This window comes from Vulpes lagopus, chromosome 6, assembly GCF_018345385.1.
Source record: "Vulpes lagopus strain Blue_001 chromosome 6, ASM1834538v1, whole genome shotgun sequence".
Taxonomy (NCBI): domain Eukaryota; kingdom Metazoa; phylum Chordata; class Mammalia; order Carnivora; family Canidae; genus Vulpes; species Vulpes lagopus.
Window position 1 is genome coordinate 63,325,051 of NC_054829.1, and position 23,893 is coordinate 63,348,943.

Below are 23,893 nucleotides of genomic sequence, written 5' to 3' on the forward strand. Positions count from 1 at the left end.
TAAAATTCAACAATAAATAAATGAATAATCTAATTTAAAAATGGGCAACAAAAAAAAAAAAATGGGCAACAAATCCAAATAGATACCTCATCAAAGAAGATATACACATGGTGGGGATCCCTGGGTGGCTCGGTGGTTTAGCGCCTGCCTTCAGCTCGGGGCATGATCCTGTAGTCCTGGGATCGAGTCCCACATCAGGCTGTCCCTGCACGGAGCCTGCTTCTCCCTCTGCCTGTGTCTCTGCCTCTCTCTCTGTGTGTGTCTCTCATGAATAAATAAATAAAGTCTTAAAAAGAAAAGATATACACATGGTAAATAAGTATATGAAAATAGGTCCAATATAACATGTCATTAGGGAGTTGCAAATTAAAACAATATGATACCACTATACACCTATTAGTGGACAAAATCCAAAACAATGACAGACCAAATGCTGCTGAGAAAGTGGAGCAATAGGAACTCGCATTCGTTACTTATGGAAAACAGTACAGCTACTTTGGAAGACAGTTTGGCATTTATAAAACTAAACATATTCTGGAACACCTGGGTGGCCTAATTAGTTAAGCATCTGACTTCAGCTCAGGTCATGATTTTTTGGGGTCCTGGTATTGGCCCCAAGTTGGGCTCCATATGCTGGGGAGTCAACTTGTCCCTCTTCCTCTCACACTGCCCCTCCCCAGTTCATGCTTGTGCTCTATCTCTCTCTCAAATAAGTAAAAACTTTTAAAAAATATATTTTATTTACTTGAGAGAGAGAGAGAGAGTGAGTGAGAGAGCACACAAATGGCCGTGGTGGAGAAGGGGCAGAGGGAGAAGGAGAAGCAGGCTCTCCGCTGAGCAGGGAGCCCAATGTGGGGCTCCATCCTAGGATCTCCAGCCAGAGATTATGACCTAAGCCAAAGGCAGACACTTAACTGACTAAGCCACTCAGGTGCCCCTAAATAAAATCTTTTAAAAAACCCCACAAAAACCCAACTAAATATATTCTTACCATATGATCCAGCAATCATGTTCCTTGATATTTATCCAAATGAGTTGAAAGTTTATGTCCACATAAAAACCTGCACATAAAGAGAAAAAAAACTATACATGGATGTTTATAGCAGCTTTACTCCTATTGCCAAAATTTGGAAGCATCCAAGATATTCAGTAGGTGGATGGGTTAATAACCTGTGGTACATCCTGACAACAGACTATTATTCAGTCCTAAAACAAATGAGCTATTAAATCATGAGAAGACATGGAAGAAACTTAAATGCATATTACTAAGTGAAAGAAGCCAAAAAGGCTACATATTATCTGATTCTAACTATATTACATTCTGGAAAAGGCAAAACTATAGACACGGTAAATAAGATTTATGGTTGCCAGGGATACCGGGGAGGGAGGGCTGAATAGATGGAACATAGGTGATTTTTAGGGCAATGAAACTATTCTGTATGATATTATAATGATGAAAATGTGTCATGATACATTTCATTTGCCAAAACCTAACAGAATGTACAACACCAAGAGTGAATCCTTTTTTATTTTCCAAAGGTTTCTTTTTTTTTTTTTAATAAATTTATTTATTCATGAAAGACGAGAGAGAGAGAGAGAGAGAGAGAGAGAGAGAGAGAGAGGCAGAGACACAGCCAGAGGGAGAAGCAGGCTCCATGCAGGGAGCCTGACGTGGGACTCGATCCGGGGTCTCCGGGATCACAACCTGGGCTGAAGGCGGCCCTAAACTGCTGAGCCACCCGGGCTGCCCCCAAGAGTGAATCCTAATGTAAACCACGGATTTTGAGTGATAGTGATGTGTCAATGCAGATTCACTAATTGCAACAAATATACCACTCTGGTGGAGGATTTTGTTTTTGTTTTTGTTTGTTTTTGTTTTTTTCGTGGGGGATTTTGATAGTGAGGAAGGTTGTGCATGTGTAGGGGCAAGGGATATAGGGAAATATATCAAAGCATCCTTAGATGTAAACATTTCAAATATGTTTCTGTACTTTCTGCTCAATTTTGCTGTACCTAAAACAGCTCTAAAAAAAATAGTCTATTAAAAAAAATTTCCCCATGTGAATCTAATGTGCAGCTGGGGTTGGGAACTACTGGCCTAGGTTCTTTGCATGCATAATCTCCTTCAATTCTTCTAACATCCCTCTGATTACTACTGTGTTTATCCTATTTTACATATGAAGAAACGGAGGTCTGGAAGGATTAAATAATTTGCCAAGTTCAAGCTAGGAAAATGGGAACTGATTTTCATACATTGCTCGGCCAACTCTCATGTGTATAATCTTTTCACCATACTACCTTTTAGTAATTGAAGCTGGTAGATGAAAGTAAAATGCATTGCCTCATGAAGTAGTAATTTCCCAACACTGGAAATATTATAGAAGAATCCAGAAAGCAAGTCAGGGATGGCACAGATGGCTATATTGCTTTTTTGTTTTTGTTTTCAGCATGAGGGAAGGTAAAAATGGGTTATCTTTTTTTTTTTTTTTTTGAGTTTATTTATTTAAGTAATCTCTATATCTAGTGTGGGGCTTGAACTCACAACCCTGAGATCAAGAGTTGCATACTCCCCCCAAGTGAGCTAGTCAGGCACCCCAGGTTATCTTGAATATTCTTTCAGATTCTAAGAGCCAAAGAGTTGAAAGCCTGGGTTTGAGAACTAGACCTGTCATTCACTAGCTGTGAGACGGGAAGCAAGTCACTTAACTTCTCTGAGCTTTTTCTCCTATGTAAAATAAAGATAATGCTTATGCTGATATTGTTAGATCATTTTTCATATATATTAAATAATACAGGAGGATTAAATAATTTTTGTTAAAGTCTTTTGCCAACTGTAAAGCTTTACGGAAATCAATTTTATGGTTTGTTTTTTCCTGTTTGTCTATAAAAATTTTTTTAAAGTAAGCTCAACGTGGGGCTTGAACTCACCACCCTAATATTAAAAGTCACATGCTCTACTGACCAAGCCAGCCAGGCACCCTTATGGAAATCACTTTTAACTTGAAGATGGCTAATAATCCAAAAACTTGCATTATATCATAGTACTTCTTTGTTTAAAATGTCCAAAGGCTCCCCATTGCCCAAAGAACAAACTTCAGACTCCTGAACATGGTGTTTCAAGACCTCTAGAAAACGAATTCCAATTAACTTCAATGTTCTCTTCCAGCTACTAACTCTACCCTAGGTTCTAGCCAAATTTCATCTCCTGTTGTTCCCAAATGGTCACAATCTTTCATAGTTATAGCTTATCAGAAGTTGAGAGAAGCCAGAGATAGTCCCATTTCCAGTTAAAAGTTGAAGAAATGCCCAGACATTTTTTTGTAGCATATTTGAAATGTTTACATCTAATGATGCTTTTAATACATAAAAAACGTAATGCCATGTAATTGTGTTATTTATAAGATAATAGGGTTTATTTTAAAAGTTCATAGTAATGTCAGTCAGTGGAATAAGAGTGTAAATTTGAATGATGTCTTCCTTTCTGAACCTGTGAATCAATCCCAGTTAACTGTGTATATTGAAGATACTTCATAAAACTGGGGCCTATGCCCAAAAGGTGATCTCTTCCCTCTGCTTCCCCAAGAGGAGCCCTCTTCACAATTCTGTGCCTCTCTACATGGTCTTCCTAATGTCTGGCCAGCTCCAACTGATCATTTGAGATCTAGTTCACACATTATTTTTGAAGTCTTCTGACATGTCATTACCTCCTTGATGTTCTCAGTGTACTTGACAATATTACATAAGTATTGTCATGGAAGAAGACAAGGGAAGTGTGTTCACATCTGCTTTCTCTTAGACTTTATATAGCTTATTGAAGATGAGGTCTGTAGCTCACTGTGCCTTATACCATGTCTGGTACATAGCATTTCCAAATGGCCATTTTTTTAAAAAGATTTATTTATTTATTTGAGAGAGAGAGAGAGAGAGAGAGAGAGTGAGCATGAGCCAGGGGAGGGGCAAAGGGAGAGAGAGGGAGAGAGGCTCCTCAAGCAGATTCCTTGTCTAGAGGGATCTCCAATGCAAAGCTTGATCCTAGGACTGGGAAATCACAACCTGAGCTGAAGGCAGGCACTTAACCATCTAAGCCACCCAGGCGCCCCCCAATGGCCATTATTCTTATATTTTGACATCAAGATGAAGTATTAACATGTAAACATATCCCAGTTTCTTGGGACATATATTCAGGATTGGTCATTTGCCTTCAGAAGATGTTCTGTTTTCATCAGGGCTTTATTATTCTACTTTAGTACTCTTGTTCTGGGATTTCATATTTGAATTTAAAATAATATAATAAACTGCAATAAAAGTCATAGCACTTTTTGGATAAGGTTTCTTTAAAGCATACTACGGTCATTCATTTTGGGGTATGTGATAGGTGATGCAAATAAAGATGGTGATAGAAGAAAGGAAAATAAACCTTAAAAAAATTAGCAGTCTCTTCTAACTTTTCTGCTTTCTGTTAATAGCATAATCATTTTCCTAGCTTCCAAGTCCTCTGCAGGTAAAAAAAACAAAAACAAAAAACAGTTTTTTATTTATTATTAATTTATTTTTAATTAATTAATTAATTTTTAAAAGATTATTTATTCATGAGAAACACAAACATGCAGAGACATAGGCAGAGGAAGAAGCTGGCTCTGCGGGCTCAATCCCAGGGCCCTGGGATCAGGACCTGAGCTAGAAGGCAGACAGACGCTCAGCTACTGAGCCACCCAGGAACCTCTGAAGTTAATATTTAAATTCTTGATATATCTTTTTGAAAAATAATTGTTAGATTTAGCTTTTCTCCATTCTTACTGTCAATAAGGAGCCCCCCCCCCCCCCCGAGGATTTCAGCACTCTCCCAGCTAATTTTCTTGTCTTGGTAGCTCCTTTTAGCCATTCTATCAATCTTTCTAACACTGATTTTTCTAGTCAGTGTTCTAATCCAAAACCCGTTACTTATCTAAGCCTAAATTCTGCAGCTGGCATTCAGGGCCCTGCTTAATTTAGTCCTCCCCTTCTCTCCTCTTCATTGCTTAATGCTTATTCTTTGCATGGGGCACGCAGTTCCTCTTCCTTTGTCAGAAGAGATCAGGCTTTGCTTGTGCTCCCCCACCCCCTGTCCATATTACACCCATTCTTCAGAGTCCAGAAAGACCTCCTCCTTGAAGATTTCATTGGCATCTCCACATCACAGTCATAGCTCCCAAACAATTATTCTCATGTGTTGTAGTCGTGACAAGACAGTGGAATCCTGTACCCCTTTCTCTTGATTTGAACTGTTAACAGGAGTCCTAGGGATCATTACTTGTGACAGTGGGACCTGTGCATACGTATTTGAAGTGCAAATCTGTAATTTCCAAAATACTCGTTCTTGAAGCATATGCAAATTGCTTAAAGGAGCACCATTCAAATACTATTATGTAATATTTTTGTTATCAAAAGGGGAGAGTGCAGTGAAAGTGCCTGAGGTATGGGTTTAAGTATCTAACAAACCAAGGGATTCGTTTTATATTAAAAAAAAAAAAAAAGTCACATTACCAATTAACTACGTCCTAAAATTCTCCAAGTGAGTGACTTACAAGCAGGCATATTTTATTTTCAAAGCATGTGAAACACAAAGCGTTGGAAGGGAAAAGCCAAAAGCACACTCTCAGCGGTGCTGCTTACCAGGACGCCACCGGGCCTGAATTTACGCTCTGGTAGCCTCAGTTCTCTCATCAGTGCAATGGAGACGATGCTCGGAAAGACTGCTGGCTTTCCAGGGCGTGGTGAAAGGTTTTCCTTGCGGTGAAGAGCGGGCGGCTCGCCTCCCGGGACCCCCAGGAGGTGCTTTTCCTCCCGCGACGCACATGCGCGAGGAGGGCGGCGAGAAGCGCGGCCGCGCGGGGCGGAGGGAGCTGCGGGCGGAGCGGGGCCGCTCGGCCGGAGGCTCGGCCCGGGCAGGGCGGCCGCGGCTGCGGCGTGGGGCGTGGGGCGTGGGGCCTCCCGGCGGGAGCGCGCGACGTGTGTGGGCGCGGGGCACAGCAGGCTGCGCGTGCGTGCACCCGTGTGCGGGGCCGCTGGGACCGCGAGTGCGACCGAAAAGCGGCAGCTGACAAGGGAGTCCGAGGCCCGCAGGGCCACAGCGTCCCGGGGGTGGCGGCCACGCGTCCGGCCGCCCGGCGCCCCAGGTTGGGGCGACTGCGCCGCCGGCCGCCCGGTCTCCGCAGCGCCCCACGTGGCGGCCGCTGGGGTCGCCGCCGGGAGAGTCGATTTGCTCCGCCTCCGCCGAGCTCGGCTGCCCTCCGCAGCTGCCCCGCCCCGCCCCGCTCCCGCCCGACCCTCCTCCCTTCCCCGTCCGGGATCGCGATGGACGCGGCCAGCCCCCGCCGCCGCCGGCAGCGCCGCGCGGGCCTCTGAGCTTCAGGCCTGAGGAGCCGCGTGCCGGGACCGGACGTGCGCTGGCTGCCGCCGGTCGGGGGAACCTCTCGCTTCCCCGTCACCAGGTCCCCGCGGAGGAAGGGGAGGGACGAGGCGCGGCTTTTCCTGTGCCGCCTGCCCGGCTCGACCTGCGCGGCCTGCGGCTTCCTGGTAACTCGAGGGCCGCGGCCGGGCCTGGCTCTGCCCGCGGCCTGCTTGGAACTGGACCGGAGCGTTTTGGGACGACCAGCTTGGGTACGAGCGTGAGGGATGGGGAGGCGGGAGCGCCCCAGGCGGGGGGAAGGGCCAGGCCTGGGGGCCGGGGGCCGGGGTGCCCAGCGGCGTGCGGGGAGCGAGACCCGGCTGCGGGGGAGGTCGGCCGGGCAGCTGCGGGCTGACCCGCTTGGCCCCTTTGTTCCCCTCCCCCGGCCCTGCCGGCGGCGGGCCCCGGCTGGCTCGAGCCGGAGCCTGGTTTGCCTGAGCCGGAGCCCCCCTTGCCCTTGAGGAGGGCTCGCCTCCCGGGCGGGCCAGGGCCGTCCCCCGAGCCTCGGAGTTCCGGGCGCCGCTCCCGAGAGACCCGCCGCCCTGCTCGGCCCGGCGGCCTGCCCCGGGCACCGAGGCTTGCGGCGTCTCCCCCAGAACTTCCCCCTCCTTAGACACAGGTAGCTAACTTAGCGGGGTTTGGTGCCAGGAAACCCAGGCGCGGTGCCTGCGCCTCCCGGCGCGGGGCTCGACTGGGCCCGGAGTGTTGGGTCATCCCTGCGGGTCGCCGCCGTTGGGTGCCCACCCGGACCCGCGGCCGCATTCACCCCTGCAGCTGGGGTACGTGGGGTCCAGAGCTGCCCTCCGGGCCAGGCGCTTACTGGCTTTTGTAAGGGCTCGCCTCTTGCGGCTGCTGCTTTATTTTGTTTTTTATTTGTTTGGTTTTTAACCAACTGCTCCATTCTGTGGAGATGGAGAAAGAGGGCTGGAGATTGGCCTGTATCCTGACCCGTAAGGTGTTAGTCCGTTGCATTTACTTTTAGCATTTTTTTTTTTTTTTGACTTTTAAGACTTGCCAAGACTGCCAGAATTCTTAACCAAGCCTTTGTTCCTGGATATATCTTGTATCTAATTATTGTTTGTATGTGAACATCTTATAAGAAGCAGTAAATTGGGAAGTAAGCAGAATTAGTGGAATTGGAGGTAATTTCAAAGCAGAAACTTAATTTGGAGGGAGATTGGATCAAAGTGCTTAGAATCTCCTCAAAATACTGAATCTTACCCTTATCAGAAGATCAGTTTTGGGTGGAGGGGTGGGGGGAGGAGTTTGCTGGAAAAAAAAAAAAAAGAGCCTTTAGTAAGGTGTTTTTTGCCTTTTGGCACAGACGTTGGTGATAGCAGTAGTGGGACCTAAAGTTTGTTTGACTGTATTTGACAAAGACAGCTCTGGTTTCCAGTTAAGTAGCAACCTAATCAGCTTATACTCTAGCGCAAAACTGGTTTTTATTTAGTATGGTAAATGAATGTTAAATCGGAGGAATAAAGTTGAAAAACTGCATTAAAATATTCTCTCCAAACATACTTATGAGTCTTTTCTAACTCCTAGGAGGACACCACGAACATTTGGTTCTAGCCGGTGTAAAAGAGAAGTTTTTAGACCCACGCTGATCAGTCAAGGATATTTAAAGGACTTCTTCCTTTTACTTTTTTTAATTTAAGCAAAGAGGCTTTTAAAAAACCATGGCAGATGTGGATCCTGATACATTGCTAGAATGGCTACAGATGGGACAGGGAGATGAAAGGGACATGCAACTAATAGCGCTTGAACAGCTATGCATGCTGCTTTTGATGTCTGACAACGTGGATCGTTGTTTTGAAACGTAAGTACATCCCTTCATCATCGTCTTTGGGGTTGCTGTGGTGACATCTGTTTTCAACCATTTGCTGACTTCAGTTTTTGTAGACTTTTCTCTAGCGAGTTTAAAAATTTTTTTTTAAAAGTTTCTGCAGTTCTGCTTGTACACTTTTCTGAAAAGTAAAAATTGGTAGATGAAGTAATTCCTGTAGTGATAATTGTGATGACACAAATATATGTTTAAGTAAATAGGAATTAGGGAATATTAATTTTAACTTCTAAATTTCTTGATTAGTGTTCAAATTATTTTGTAAACTGAGAAAATACAAATACCTATTTCTGTACCAAGACATTAACTTGAAATAAACATGAAAATACAGAAAATGATGAACATAGTTTCCAACTACCCTTTCTTCATGGGTATTAACTCATAGGAAGTTGTACTTAAAGCAAATGATTGCTTTGTAAATTTCAGTTTGGAAGGGTATAAATTGTGTTACTCATATAGTCTATTTTTGGAATAGTAGAAACATTCTGAAATTTGGAGAGTTTAAACAATTTTATTCAGAGGTTTCAATGTAGAATTTATTTGAAAATGTGAAAGATTGGCTATTAATGCTATGTTTTTCCTCTTTTATGATACTTGCCCAGTTAGATTAACCATTCTGAATGCTGAACACATTTGGTTTTTACTGTTTATATTATTCGCAATTTTGAATTCCATTGTTAAGTAAATGAAAACTCAGATTTTCTATATTTGTCTTCATGCCGTTTTGAGGAGATTAGAAGATGTTTGAGATGTTGACTTAAAAGTTTGTATAATTATTGGGTAGCCTGGGTGGCTCAGTCGTTTAGCGCCGCCTTTGGCCCAAGGTGTGATCCTGGAGACCCGGGATCGAGTCCCACCCACTTCAGGCTCCCTGTATGGAGCCTGCTTCTTCCTCTGCCTGTGTCTCTGCCTCTCTCTGTCTCTCTCATTAATAAATAAATAAAATCTTAAAAAAAAAAAAAAGTCTGTATAATTATCCTAATTTCTTTGAGGTGGCAGTAAAGGCTGTTATTACTAAATTGACAAAATATTTTTAACTGCCTTCATTTTTGAATGAATAATTAATGAATATGAATTAAGGTTGATTCTTAGTTGTAAATCCCATTAAGGCGATAAAAATCTTAGGATAAAAATTCTTAGAAAGCTTCAGAATCACAATTTATTTTTTGTTTTTGTTTTCTTTCTAGATTTTATTTGAATTCAAATTAGTTAACATGTAATGTAGTATTAGTTTCAAGGGTAGAATTTAGTGATTCATCACTTGCCTGTAACACCCAGTGCTCATTACAAGTGTCCTCCTAAATGCCCATCATCTATTTACCCCATCCCCCCTCCCAAAATAAAAATTTATTGATGGCCCATTCATGTGAACTCGTTTTTGTTATTAACAAACTTTGAATGGATAATGATTTAGCCTCCCTGTTGACACTTAGTTTAGCAGGATTCATAGAAAAGTGAAGTAGATTTTTGAGTTTTCCTAGATTTCATTAGAGGGTCTTTATTAACCTGAGAATTACTTAACGCTTTTTTTTTAGAGGTTATACTTGCCAATCAAATTAATGATTGTTTGGTATCTTCTATTAAGGACTGATATATAGTAATTTCTTTTTTTCTTTTAGTAGCGTTATTACTAATGGCATTTTAAAAGGTGTTATCATTATTAACACGATTTTATTTTATTATTTTATTTTTTAATTTTTTTAAATTTTTTTAATTTTTATTTATTTATGATAGTCACAGAGAGAGAGAGGCAGAGACACAGGCAGAGGGAGAAGCAGGCTCCATGCACCGGGAGCCTGATGTGGGATTCGATCCCGGGTCTCCAGGATCGCGCCCTGGGCCAAAGGCAGGCGCTAAACCGCTGCGCCACCCAGGGATCCTATTAACACGATTTTAAAGGACATTTTTAAAATAGCAAACATCCTTATATAAAATCCTACCATCCTAACATAACCATTATTCTTTCCATATTCCTTTCTAGGCTTATTTATATTTGATATAATGTAATTTTAAGAAAGATGAAATTAAAGTTAGATGTGACTTACATTTTTAATTTACTAAGATAAAAAGACTATTTCAAATTGAAATGGTTACCTCTGTTTCATGTAGCATACCAGTAATTTGTCTACCAAAAAAATGGATGTTCAATTAAATTTCTGACAATTAAAAAAATTCTTAGTTTGCTCTTTTATTCTATAGTCACATTTTCTTGTCACAAGAAAAATTGTTCTGATTCCTTTGAGCCAGAGAAGCAGCATGATTTGGTGGAAAGAATGGGCTGTGGCATCAGAGACCTAGTTCAGATTCTTGGATTCTTGGTCTGCTACGTGTAATTTAGCCTTTGAGAGCCTTAGTTTACTTTCTCTGTAAAATAGCAGTAGGCTCCTTGTGAGGATTAAAGGAAAGAATGTTTGTGAAAAGTGTTTTGGGTAAAGTGGGCTACCCATTAATACTACATTTCTGATTTTGAATTTTGAGACTTTATTTTCTGAAACTGATTTTGGAGAGTCTTTTTAAATTCTTTTCAACATTCAACAAACAGGGTAGGGGAAAAGCAAGATGATACGCATGTTTTAACTATTGGTGAAAATCTCCCATACCAACTTGATTTCATAATATACTAGAAAATAGTCCTTAGTTATGTTGAATAAAGCAAAAGGTGTCTATGTTCAGATGTGTTTTTCCTTTATTAACTTGTATTAATAGTTCTATGTATTTAGTCAGGAAAGGCAGATGGTGTGGTAGAGTAATGTTGCCTTTGGGATAGGATAGATTTGGGTTTAGATTTTTGTGAAGATTGAAAGGGAAAAATATATGTGAAATCTCTAGCATAGTGCTTCTCACATAATAGTTAAACCTTTTCCTTTGACTTAGTATTACACAAGGCTCTCCGTGTTTTGGAGTTTTTTTCTTTTATTTATTTTTTATTTTTTTATTTTTTTCGTGTTTTGGAGTTTTGACAGTCTTTTTGAAGTTAAGGAATGTACATTTTCTGTGAAGCTGTGCTGTCTCTTATTAATGCCTGAACTCTAGAAAATAAAATTCAAGTTCAAGGTTAGTTTTTGCTTTAATCAGTGATTATGTTAGTGAGTTCAATTTAATGTCATAAATTTATGAGTTAAATTAAGAGTTAAATTTAATGAGATACAAATGAGTTTGTGTTCATGTTAAAATAGATAATTATTGTACCTATTATAAATAGATAAATCCATCCTGGGCACTTGCAGATTCTGCCTTCTATAACTTCAGATAGTGTAATTTAAAAGTTCTATTTTGTGGGTAGAATCTAAGATCTAGAAAATGGAAAATTAGGGATAGTACTTATAGGCACTAATATATAGTACCTATAGTAAGTATCCCTTTGAGAGAGAATCTTAAGCAGGCTCTATGCCCAGCATGGGTCTCTGTCTCACAACCCTGAGATCATGAATCGTGACTTCAGCCAAAATCAAGAGTGGATTGCTTAGCTGACTGAACCACCCAGGCGCCTGAAGGCTCTTTAAAAAATTAAAAACAAAAAAACAAAATGGGACGCCTGGATGGCTTAGCCGTTGAGCGTCTGCCTTTAGCTCAGGGCATGATCTGGAGTCCCGGGATTGAGTCCCACATCAGGCTGCCTGCATGGAGCCTGCTTTTCCCTCTGCCTGTGTCTCTGTCTGTCTCTCTCTCTCTCTGTGTCTCTCACGAATAAATAAATAAAATCTTTTTTAAAAAATTTAAAAATTAGCTATTTATGAGGGCACAAAAAGGTGTACAGTGAATAGTCTCTCCTCCTGTCTCCTGGCTAATCAGTTCAGAGGCAACCACCACTAATCATTTTTCTGGTATATTCTTTGAGCGATATCTCAAGGAAGAAGGTCTTGAGTCTGTATTCCAAAGTGGGCAAGTTGAACACAGTGATGAAAACTTCCTGTTGTATATTTATAATATAAGGTGAAAAACACCTACAATAGTGACAAGGCTTTTAACCTTTTAAAGATTTTGAAGATTTTATTTATTTGAAAAAGAGAGAGGGAAAACATGAGTCAAGGGAGGGGCAAAGGGAGATGGGGAAACAGACTCCCTGTTGAGTGCTGATCCCTACTCAATGGTAGATCCCAGGACCCTGAGACTGCGACCTGAGCCAAAGTCAGAGAGTTAATTGATTGAGCCACTCAAGTGTCCCTAACCTTTTAAATTGTTTTCCTACTTTATGTCAAGTGTTAGAGATATGGTGATGACCAAAACAGATACAGTCTCTTACTCTTAAAGGTGTCTAGTAGTCGATAGAGAAGGCGGATTTATAGAAATAAAATTGCAGTTATAAACTGTGATGTCAAAGTGCAATGAAGGAAAAGATTAGGGTGCTATGACAGTATGTAGAAGTGACGTAACCTGGAGGAGTAAGGGTATTCCATGTGGCCTTCTCTGAAGACTAGTTTTTCCTAAAGATATGAGGGAAGTATAAGAGTTTATGGGATGAAGCATGAAGAGGAGGGAAGGGTGTTCAAATAAGGAAGCAATGTGTGAAGATTTGGTGGGATAAGTATGGCATGATTGAGGAACTTGGAGAAAACTAGTGTGACTGGGACAAGGAAAGTTGGCTGGAGTGCTAGTAGAAGGTAGGGGCCAGATAGGATGGAGTCTTTTGTATATGGTAAGTAAAGCTTTTTGTTTCATCTTAAGAGCAATGCAAAGGCAATGAAATACTGCAAAAGAATGATGTGATTACATTTGTCTTTCAAAAAGATTACCTGCTCTTTTTTTTTTTTTAAGATTTTATTTATTCCTTCATGAGAGAAAGAGAGAGAGAGAGAGAGGCAGAGACACAGGCAGAGGGAGAAGCAGGCTCCATGCAGGGAGCCCGACATGGGACTTGATCCCGGGGCTCCAGGATCACACCCTGGGCGCCAAACCAAACCGCTGAGCCACCGGGGCTGCCCCATTACCTGCTCTTTCGAGAATAGAATAGAATAGATGCTTAGATAAGACAAAAGAACAAATTCTTCTAGACTTGGTAGGTTATGTCCTAGAGAGAGAGGTTTGTGGTAATAGAAGTAGGAAGAAGTGGGTAGATATGAGAAAGATTTAGGAAGTAAAATAGAATTTGTTGAGATATGAGAGTAGTGAGAAAGGAAGTATCATGGATTACTCAGGTTACAATGGATGATGATGCCATTCAGTGAGAGAATACTGGAAGAATTTTGAGGGGCTGAGATCATGAGTTTGGATTTGACTGGATTCTCATTTCTGCCTCTGGATTCAGTCTGTTGCATTATGTTTTGATAGAAATACATGAAAAAAGATTATCCTCCATAGATGTAGTTGGAAAAGGGAGGAATGTTGTGATAATTTTTTTAACATAATTATGGATATTCTTCTTTGATACCATACCAAAACTAGACAAGTGATAGTTTCTTTATTTTTTTTATTTAAAGATTTTATTTATTTATTCATGAGAATACACAGAGAGGAGAGAGAGAGGCAGAGACATAGGCAGAGGGAGAAGCAGGCTCCATGCAGGGAGCCCAGTGTGGGACTCAATCCCAAGTCTCCAGGATCAGGCCCTGGGCTGAAGGTGGCGCTAAACCGCTGAGCCCCCCGGGTGGCCCCACAAGTGATAGTTTCTTAAAAGTTACTTATAATGTGGATTCTGAATCATATCAATGAGCTTTTTGTATTCTGTTACATAAAATTTATTGGTCTCTGTTGTACTTGGAATGGATTTTTTTGTCTACGGCCGTACCACCCTGAACACACCTGATCTCGTCTGGAATGGATTTACTGAATTATACAGATATTCCAGATGTTGACATGTCACTGTATAGTATCACAAACTCGCATTTGTTTAATATGAATACTGATGTCATTAGAAAAGTTTCGGTATTGGGAAGCTGTCTAGCTCATGGTGGCAGATACAGGTTTTCCAAAATTGTCATTTTTGCTTGAAAGCTTTAGTGTTATCTTTGGCAATAAATACTGTTGGTTGTTTTCCTTGAAGTGGAAGGCTTCGTTAAATTTTGAGAAAACGTTTGCCACATTTCCAAGTCTGAAGAATCACAGTTTGCCTGAAGTTCTTTCAAGTAAAAATGGTGTTGCGTGGAAAAAAGTGTCTGGTTCAGTTCTCCAACAGTTATACAAATGCTTTCACTTGACAAAACCATCATTCTTCAGGATGCAGAAGTGCTTTATATTTACTTCCATTTCCTGAGGTAGGATATCTAAAAGATAAGTATTCAAGGGTTGCAATTCAGTAAGATTAATAATTTTTCCCTTCATGAAGGTTATTCTGTTATTCTGTAGTGAAACTGCCCCTCTAATGCCAGAGCTCCACAGTGAAGAATACAGCTAGTAGTTAGTATAGTGCCCTTGCCTTGATTCATGCTGAAACACCAGCAGTTTCACCCACTATTGCTTTTGCATCATTAGTGTACATGTCAACACAGGAAGAAAGTGATTCAAAAAGAGAAAGGACAATTGTGCTGAATTGTGGTGAGAGGTCAAGTAGGGTGAAGACTGAAAATGTCCTTTAGATTTAGCTACATTCTCAAGGACCTTGATCTTAATGAGAGTGGAGTGGAGTGGTGGTGAGGGGCAGATTTGAATGGGTGCAGGAGTATGAAGAAATAGAGCCAGGGAGTGTGGAAAACTTTTTCAAGAAGTTGGATTGGAATGGGGGTGTGGGGATTTTGTCTTTTAAAGGTCAAAGAGATAGGCGAGAGAATATCCATAGTGTTTAGGATTCTGAGAAACTGGGAGAAAACTGGCTTCTGTTAAGACCAGTGCTTTCTAAACTTCAGTGTGCAAGATGCAGATCACCTGGGGATCTTGTTAAGCTGCAAATTATGATTCAGTTGGTCTGGTGTGCTGATAGTCTGTTTTCCTAGTATGCTCCCTGATAATTTTGAAGCTGTGGTCAGAAAATCTTGTTAAGGAGCAAAGCTCTGATCTACTGGTGAGAGATAGGTTTTAGGTAGTGTGTTCCTTGTAAAACAGGGAAGACGTAGAGATTAGATGTAGATGTTTTAGGTTTGTTGGTGACCTCTCTTTTCTCCCTGAAGCAGGAGATTGAAAAGAATGATAATATCTCCGACTGGTATGGGGAAATTACTATGCCCCTAATGTGCTAATAGCTTCATAAAAAATATCCCTGTCTCCAAGCTAACAATAACCAGAGTCATACTTTTAAATATATATTTTTTAAAGACTTTATTTATTCATGAAAGACACACACACACAGAGAAGCAGAGACATAGGCAGAGGGAGAAGCAGGCTCTATGCAGGGAGCCCGATGTGGAACTCCATCCCGGGGACTCAGGGATCACGCCCTGAGCCAAAAGCAGATGCTCAACCGTTGAGCCACCCAGTCATATTAAAAAATATGCCTTAAAATATTTTTCATGGGCTTTTCCCTCCAGCTTTATGGAGGTATAAATAGTCTTAAAATAATTATTTGACTGTACCACTCCATTTTACAAAATCTTTGGGTCTTATCTCTCTCTAGTAGATAAGATTCAAATACCTTCAAAGACTTCTGCATTCCCACAATACTACTAGTTACCTAATACTTTTGTTTTTCTTTTTTTAAAATTTATTTGAGAGAGAGACAGAGAGAGAGTGAGCACATGAATGTGGGGAGGGGCAAAGGGAGAAGCAGACTCCCTCAGCAGGGAGCCTGACTTGGCACTATACTAGGGCCCTGGGATCATGACCTGAGACCAAAGCATATGCTTAACCGACTGAGCCACCCAGGTGCCCCTCTCTTTTATTTTTATTTTATTTTGTTTTGTTTTGTTTTTTAATTTTTATTTTAAAAAATATTTATTTGAGAGAGAGCGAGCATTCTTCCTTGGATAGAGAATGTTCATTATTTCAAATACATATAATCCTAAAAAGTTAAATAAGCAATTTCTGTTTACAGAGATCAGCTGTTGATGTACTTCTTTTCAGTGGACAGCAGAAAGAAGTGCTAGAAGATAAGGACCATTCTCTGTAAGGGGGCTCATAGATAATGATCTTCAGTGAGCTTTTATTAAGTTTACCAAAGTGTCTGTCACCTTAAACTATGAAAAAAACCCCTAAAACAACAAACCCACTCTTCTTTGTAGCTATAAATAATGTATGCTTTGCATACTTGTTGACTGTGTCATTAGGCCTTTGAGTTCCTTAGAGCCCAGCACTGACTTAATCATTTTTATATCCTACTGTCCAATACCTAACACAGTACTTGGCATAAAAAGACATTCAGTAGATACTTGTTGAATGAATTGCAGTCAGATTTATGTGTGTGTTTTAATTGGAGAAAAGCAAGTCTACATATTGGAATTTTACTTTTTTGTTGAGAGGGAACAAATGTGTGTGTGTTATGTGTGTGTTTTAATTGGAGAAAAGCAAGTCTACATATTGGAATTTTACTTTTTTGTTGAGAGGGAAGGCCATAATTTTCAACTGCTGTGATGGGAGTTATTTTTTAGGTAAGCAATACAGAGAGAGTCAAGGCTGGGAGCAGGAACAAAAATAAAAGATGAAATGGATCAAAAGATGTTTTTTATTATCTTTATGAAACCAAATTTATTAGACTTTTGCAGTTAAAATTTTTAGTTCTTTAACAAAGGAAATGCCCAATTTATAGACCATATTCAGTAAAATATTGCCACTTTAGATAACTTCCTTTATTTAAAAAAGGTTAAATTTTATATTGTAAATCTTCAAAAAGCCCAAGTCTAAGTGATATATAGTCTGGAAAAAAAGAATGATAGAGTATAAAAATGATTACAATTCCTAATAGAAATTATTTCTCTTTGAAACTTCATGAAACTTTTTGGTACTTGTTTTAAGTTACTTATCGCTGCTTTCATCAGGGAAAGATTATGATATTGCGGGTAGCATTTTGGAAACCATTGCTTAAATTTAAATTCATCGGAAGTTTCTTCTTAATCTCATTTGTGTTGTTGACTGACAGTTCCATATAGGAGTAATCTTAATATTTCCTGATTAGGCTACTTTTAGGTCTATAAAGTAGGTACTTGGTCTATAAATTTAGGTACTAGGTTTACTTATATAAAAATAATTTCTACCCATAATGTGAAAGATAAATCTTTAACAAGTAACTCTTTAATTATTAATAAAATTTTGTGCCATGCATGTATACTTTTAGCATTATTCAGAGAGGGCTGTGATTATGGTATGTGTAATGTTTGTTTTTTTCTTAAATTTATTTAAATTACACACAGTAAAGTTCTGAGTCTTGACAAATGCAGTTATGTAACCACCACCAAAATTGAAATTTAGCACAATTTTATCATCCTGAAACATTGCCTAGAGCTGTCCCTTTGAAGTTACTCCTTCCCCAACTCCAGTGCTCGACAAGTAGCTGTCTGTTCTCTGATACTATAGTTTTGACTTTACCAAACTGTTGTTGAATCTCATATACATTGTATGGTGTTTTGAGTCTGGCTTAAATATACTGTATTGCATTTGAGAGTCATCTGGGTTGCTGTGGGTATAATAGTTCTTACCTTTTAATTGCTGTGTAGTACCATTTTATGGATGTACCCCACAGATGGTTCTTCCACTTGTTTTTTTTTTTTTTTTTTTTTTAAATATTCTGTTTCTTTATTTGAGAGACAGAGAGACAGAAATAGAGCAGGAGCGGAAAGGAGAGGGAAAAACAGGCTCCCCGCTGGGCAGGGAGCCCAATACAGAGCTTGATTCTAGGACCCTGGGGTCGTGACCAGAGCCAAAGGCAGATGATTAACCAACTGAGCCACCCAGTCGCCCCTCCATTTACTTCCTGAAGGACGTTTGGGTTTTTCTAGTTTTGGTGATTATGACCAAAGTTGTTATAACCATTAGTGATAAAGATTTCTGTGTAAATAGTATTTTCGTTTCTTCTGCAATTGTTAGAGAAATATCTGATGATGTAGAAATTGGCAAACTGATTTCAGAATTTATATGGAAATGCAAAAGACTAGCCAAAACAAGTTAGGGAACTAATAATACTGTATTTAAATTCCTGTTATATAGCTACAGTAATCAAAACAGTGTGGTATTGATGTGAAGGAAAATAGATCTATGAAATAGAACATAGTTCAGAAATAGACTTACAGAGACACCTTATTTTAACAAAGATGAAAAAGCAATTCAGTGGAAAAAGATAGTATTTTTTTTTATGGTGCTGGAACAATTGGTATCCATATGGAAAAAAGAAAAAAATGAACTGTGATTAATACCTTACACTGTATACAAAAATAAAATTAAAATGAATCGTAGACCTAAGGGTAAAACCTAAAACTATAGAACCTCTAGAAGAAAACATGGGAGATATCCTTTGTGACCCAACGTTAGGCAAATATTTCTTAAGAGATAAACACCAAAAGCATAATCCATAAGAGAATAAATTGATATGTTTGAGGGTTTTTATAACCAATTCTTTGTATAGTAGAGGACTGCTTAGGTTACTTATTTCTTCCTGAGTGCATATTTATTTATTTATTTATTTAAAGATTTTATTCATTCATTCATGAGAGACACACAGAGAAAGAGAGAGGCACAGACATAGGCAGAGGGAGAAGCAGGCTCCGTGCAGGGAGCCGGATGCAGGACTCGATCCTGGGACTCTAGGATCACACCCTAGGCTGAAGGCAGGCATTAAACCACTGAGCCACTCAGGCATCCCCTGAGTGATTTTAGTAGTATGTCTTTCAGGGAATTGGTCTAACAATTCTTTTTTTTTTTTTTAAGATTTTATTTATTTATTCATGAGAGACACAGAGAGAGAGAGGCAGAGACACAGGCAGAGGGAGAAGCAGGCTCCATGCAGGGAGCCTGATGTGGAACTCGATCCCGGACTCCAGGACCACACCCTAGGCCGAAGGCAGGCACTAAACCGCTGAGCCATCCAGGGATCCCCCTGGTCTAACAATTCTAGTGTGAATTAGAATTTATCAGCATAGAGTCATTTATAATGTTCCTTTTTCTCCTTTGTGTTTTGTAGTGTTCTATTTTAACTTACCTGTTGGTGTTTGGCTCTCTTTATATTTTTTTTGATGGTTGCTCTGGGAATTGCAATTAACTAAGAGTTAGTATTTTACCATTGAAAGTAAAATGAAGAAGCCTTACAACTATGGAGATCCCTTTATCCTTTATAATTTTTATGTATCTCAAATCTACATACATTGAAAATCTGAAGATACAATCTTAAAATTTTTACTTTCAAGAGCCAGTTTAATAGGAGAAAAATAATCTATTATATTTACCTACATATTTATTAGTTCTGTTGCTCTTCCTTCATTGCTGAAGTTGCATGTATATCTCTGGCATCATTTTCTTTAACTTTGAAGAACTTTCTCTAACAATTCTTTTTCTTTTCTTTTTTCTTTTCTTTTCTTTTTTTTTTTTTTTTAAAGATATTATTTATTGGGCCATTGGGTGGCTCAGTCAGCTAATAAGTTTCTGCCTTCAGCTCATGTCATGATCCCAGTGTCCTGGGGTTGAGCCCCACCTAAGGCTTCTAGCTCAATGGGGAGTCTGCTTCTCCCTCCCCCTCTGCAGTTCCCCTTGCTTGGCTCTTTTTCTCTTTCTCAAATAAATAAAATCTTAAAAAAATTAAAAAATAACGATTTATTTGTTTATTTGAAAGAGAGAAAGAGAGCAAAAGGGCGGTGAGAGGGAGAATAAGAAGTTGATTCCCTGCTGAGCAGGGAGCCCAAAGTGGGGCTCCATCCCAGGGCCTTGGGATCATGACCTGAACTGAAGGTAGATGGTTAACCAACTGAGCCACCCAGGGACTATCTTAAGGTAGGTTCCACACCCAGTGTGGAGCCCAGCATGGGCTCAGGACCCATAAACTCTCCACTCAGAGATCAAGACCTGAGCTGAGATCAAGAGTTGGATGTTTAACCTACTGAGCCACCCAGGTGCCCCTCTTTAGCAAAACTTTCAAGGATGTCTGCTGGTGATTAATTTCTTAGTTTTCCTTCATCTGAGAATGTCTTTATTTTGCTGGATATAAAATTCTAGGATGACAGTTCTTTTCACCATTTTAAAGATATTCCACACTTTTCTGGCCTTTATGATTTCTGATGAGAAATCGGCATTTATACTGAACTTTGTTTCTTTGTGTTGCATTTCCTCTTGCTGCTTCTAAGGTTTTTTTTTTAAATTTACCTTTGGTTTTTTGCTGTTTGATTATGATTTGTCAGTGCGTGGTTGTTTTTGAATTTATCTTATTTGAAGTTTGCTTAGCTCCTTGAATATGTCTTTTACCAAATTTGGGGAATTTCTTCATCAAATCTATTTTCTACAGACATTTTTTTTTCTCCTTTCCTTCTGGGACTCCATTGACACAAACGTTACACTTTTTGATGTGTTCTCTCAGATTCTTAACACGATTTCCTTTTTTTCTCCCAGTCTTCTCACTCTGTTCTTCTGATTGAATAATTTTTATTACCTGTTAAAGTTCACTATGTTTTATGGCTTTTGAGCCCATCTTGTAAGGTTTTCCCTCTACTCACAAACTATTTTTTATTTCTACAACTCATTTGATTCTTTTTCTATTTCTCTGTTGTAAACTTCTGTTTCCATTCATTTCGAGAATGTCCGTATTTACCTTATGGAGTATAGTTACAATAGCTGATTGAGAATCCTCTCTGATAAGTTTATATTATTTTTCTCTTTTCATCTGTTGACTGCCTTGTTTTTCCCCCTACTAGACTCCCATGTGTAGTGTGGAGTCAAATGCGGGGCTTGAACTCATGACCCTGAGATTAGGACCCAAGCAGAGATTAAGAGTTAGACACTCAACTGACTGAGCCACCCATCCTAACTCCTTTTCTTGAGTTGGATAGATCAGATTGTACTGATTCTTTATGTTTTAAGTTTTTTAAGGTTCCATGCCCAATGTGTGGCTTGAACTCATGACCCTGCAATTGAGAGTCACATGCTCTACTGACTGAGCCAGCCAGGCACCCCTGTTTCAAGTTATTTTGGATTTTATCTTAAATATTTGGGGTATTGTGAGAGTCTGGGTTTTATCAAAATCCTCTGGAGATAATGTTGATTTTGTTTTGTGTTAGCATGTAGTCAGTCTGGTTATTTAGATTGCAAGTTCTGTCTTGCCCTCTGTGGGTAATGGTTGTATTGTTAGTGATTTATAGCTTTTGTTACGGTGTTTGGGTCTACTCTGTACATAATTCATTCAGAGTATAATCTGGGACTTGGGTGGTGGATTATATTTGTCATATACATATTCATTTGTCAGAGTCTTTGCTGCTCTTCTTTAGCTCTGTCCTCCACAGTGCAGTTTGGAGGCCTGCTTAGGATTTGTGTCGGGGATCCTTTTTTTGCTTTCTTTTCTAAGATTTCCCCTGTATCTTTTGGCTACCTGGAGCCTTTTTACTAGTGTTCTAGCTAGGAAACTGAGGCTCTCTTGATGTTATAATTATACTTCTTCCCAACCCCCTCCCCACTCTTCTTTGCCCTTGTGCTGGGACTAGACGAGACTAGACTTCCCCCAAATTGAAAGTAGTGAAAGAAAAAGAGAAGATAATAGGATTCCTCTTATGTTCTTTTGACCACAGGGGCTCCCTTTTCCTAGTTGCCAGTTCTCTCCAGGGCCTTAGATGCTTATGCCATCTCCACTGCACTGTGCTTGTCACTCAGGGTTTTAGTAGGAGGCTTAACTCAGGATAGCCTTGGGGCCAGGCAGGGAAGAAGAAGCCTCAGGAATTTCTTCCCACACTCTCTGACTCACCGAGACCCTCTTTCTTGGTTCTGAGTTTGTGGTCTGTGTTCTTGCTATGTGACATTTGGGGACTTGACCCACAAGGGGTCAAATCAGAAGAGAGGAGAGGAGAAAAGCCCCTGAAACTCACTTCCATCATGGGTCCTTATTTAAGTTTGGACTTCTTCCCCTAATCCATCTGCTGTGTACTTTTCAGAGTCCTCAGATAGTTGCTTTTCTTGTTTTGTCCAAGGTTCTTGGTTGTACTCATTAGGAGAAATAGGCTATAATAAGTTTGTTGTAGTTAACTTGCCCCAAACTTTAAATTTATTATCTGGGAATTACAAAATATGTTTGTTACAGAAATTTGGAAAATTCAGAAAATCTAGTTTTCTTCTCTGCATATTTTAACATGATGAATACCATAAGGAATGTGATTTTTTTCTTTTACCTAATATTTCTATTAAATAATATTTGTATCATATGTTTTTAGTAAGTACCTGCATAATCTCTATGGATGTGTCATATATTAAATCATGCCCTTGTTAGATATATAGTTTTTGTCACTGTGACCATCTTTGTATATACACTTTTGCCTGATAACTTTCTTTGAATTCTTCATAATTCATATAAGAGGAAATCAAAGTTTCCTTAAGTTTTAAATAACATTTAATTATTTCTTTTTTAAAAGATTTTATTTATTTGAGAGAAAGAGAGTATGCTCAAGCAAGGAGAGGGGCAGAAGGAGAGGGAGAAGCCAACTCCCCACTGACCAGGACCCTGAGATCATGACCTGAGCCGAAGGCAAACGTTTAGCTGACTGAGCCAGCTAGGTATCCCAAATATTCAATTATTTTTTGATGTCTGACCCAACGTGTTTGTATATAATTATCTTTTTAGAACTATCTTCAAAATGGTACTTCTTTTGGTAGAGGACCTTATGGCTTTTGGTTGTTTTGAACTTTAGAGTTCGTTGTAAGAAAATCTAATTGAAGATAATGTTATAAGTTGTCAGTCCTTGGAGGAATGAATGAGTAGGTTAGTAAATTTTTATTTTTTAGGAGAAAATGGAATGGAGATTTTATTTTTTATTTATTTATTTATTTTTATTTTTTTATTTTTTTGGAATGGAGATTTTAAAATAATGTTAATATATGCCCACCGTGGTTTTGTATCTGCCTCAAGTATGTATTCATATAGAAATAAGAAATAAGGTCCATATTAGAAATGCAGAAGTAAAATATGAATGATTGAATTTATTTTGGGGTAAATTTTTTGTGATTCTAATTAGAGACTCTGTATCCTCAAGTGTTTGTATGCAGGTGTATACGCCATACAGCTTTAGGTTCTTTTGTATTTTCTTTTTTTTTTTTTTTAAAGGTTTTATTTATTTATTCATGAGGGACACAGAGAAAGAGAGGCAGAGACACAGGCAGAGGGAGAAGCAGGCTCCATGCAGGGAGCCCAATGCAGGACTCGATCCCGAGACTCCAGTATCACGACCTGAGCCAAACAAAGGCAGGGGCTAAACCTCTGAGCCACCCAGGGATCCCCTTTTTTGTATTTTCTTGATAAGGGTTTGAGTAATTCTGTGTTTAACTTTACGAGTTTATTAATTCTGAGGTGCCTGAGTGGCTCATTTGGTTAAGTGCTGCTTGCAGCTCAGGTCATGATCATAGGGGCTGGGATCAAGCCCTGTGTCCAGCTCTCTGCTCAGTGTAGAGCCTGTCTCTCCCTCTTCTTCTGCCTGCTGCACCCCCTGCTTGTGCTCTCTCTGTTTCTCTCTCTCTGTCAAAGAAAAAAAAATCTTGAAAATGCTTCTGCTGGGATTATACTTTTTGTTTGTTTCAACTTATTTTTTTTAAAGATTTTATTTATTTATTCATGAGAGACATGGAGAAAGAGAGGCAGAGACACAGAC

At 39.6% G+C, this 23,893-nt stretch overlaps 1 protein-coding gene across 5 annotated transcripts in view; it reads left to right on the forward strand.

Annotated features, from left to right (window-relative positions):
* The first annotated feature begins 6,328 nt into the window (after positions 1 to 6,328).
* Positions 6,329 to 23,893, forward strand: part of HECTD1 (HECT domain E3 ubiquitin protein ligase 1) — a 94,442-nt gene continuing 76,877 nt past the window's right edge. For all 5 annotated transcript variants that reach the window (XM_041758272.1, XM_041758275.1, XM_041758273.1 and 2 more), the window contains exons 1-2: positions 6,329 to 6,639; positions 7,973 to 8,246. In XM_041758272.1, coding sequence (XP_041614206.1) covers positions 8,107 to 8,246 — 140 coding nt within the window. In that variant the 5' untranslated portion in view covers positions 6,329 to 6,639; positions 7,973 to 8,106. The remainder of the gene's footprint in view (positions 6,640 to 7,972; positions 8,247 to 23,893) is intronic.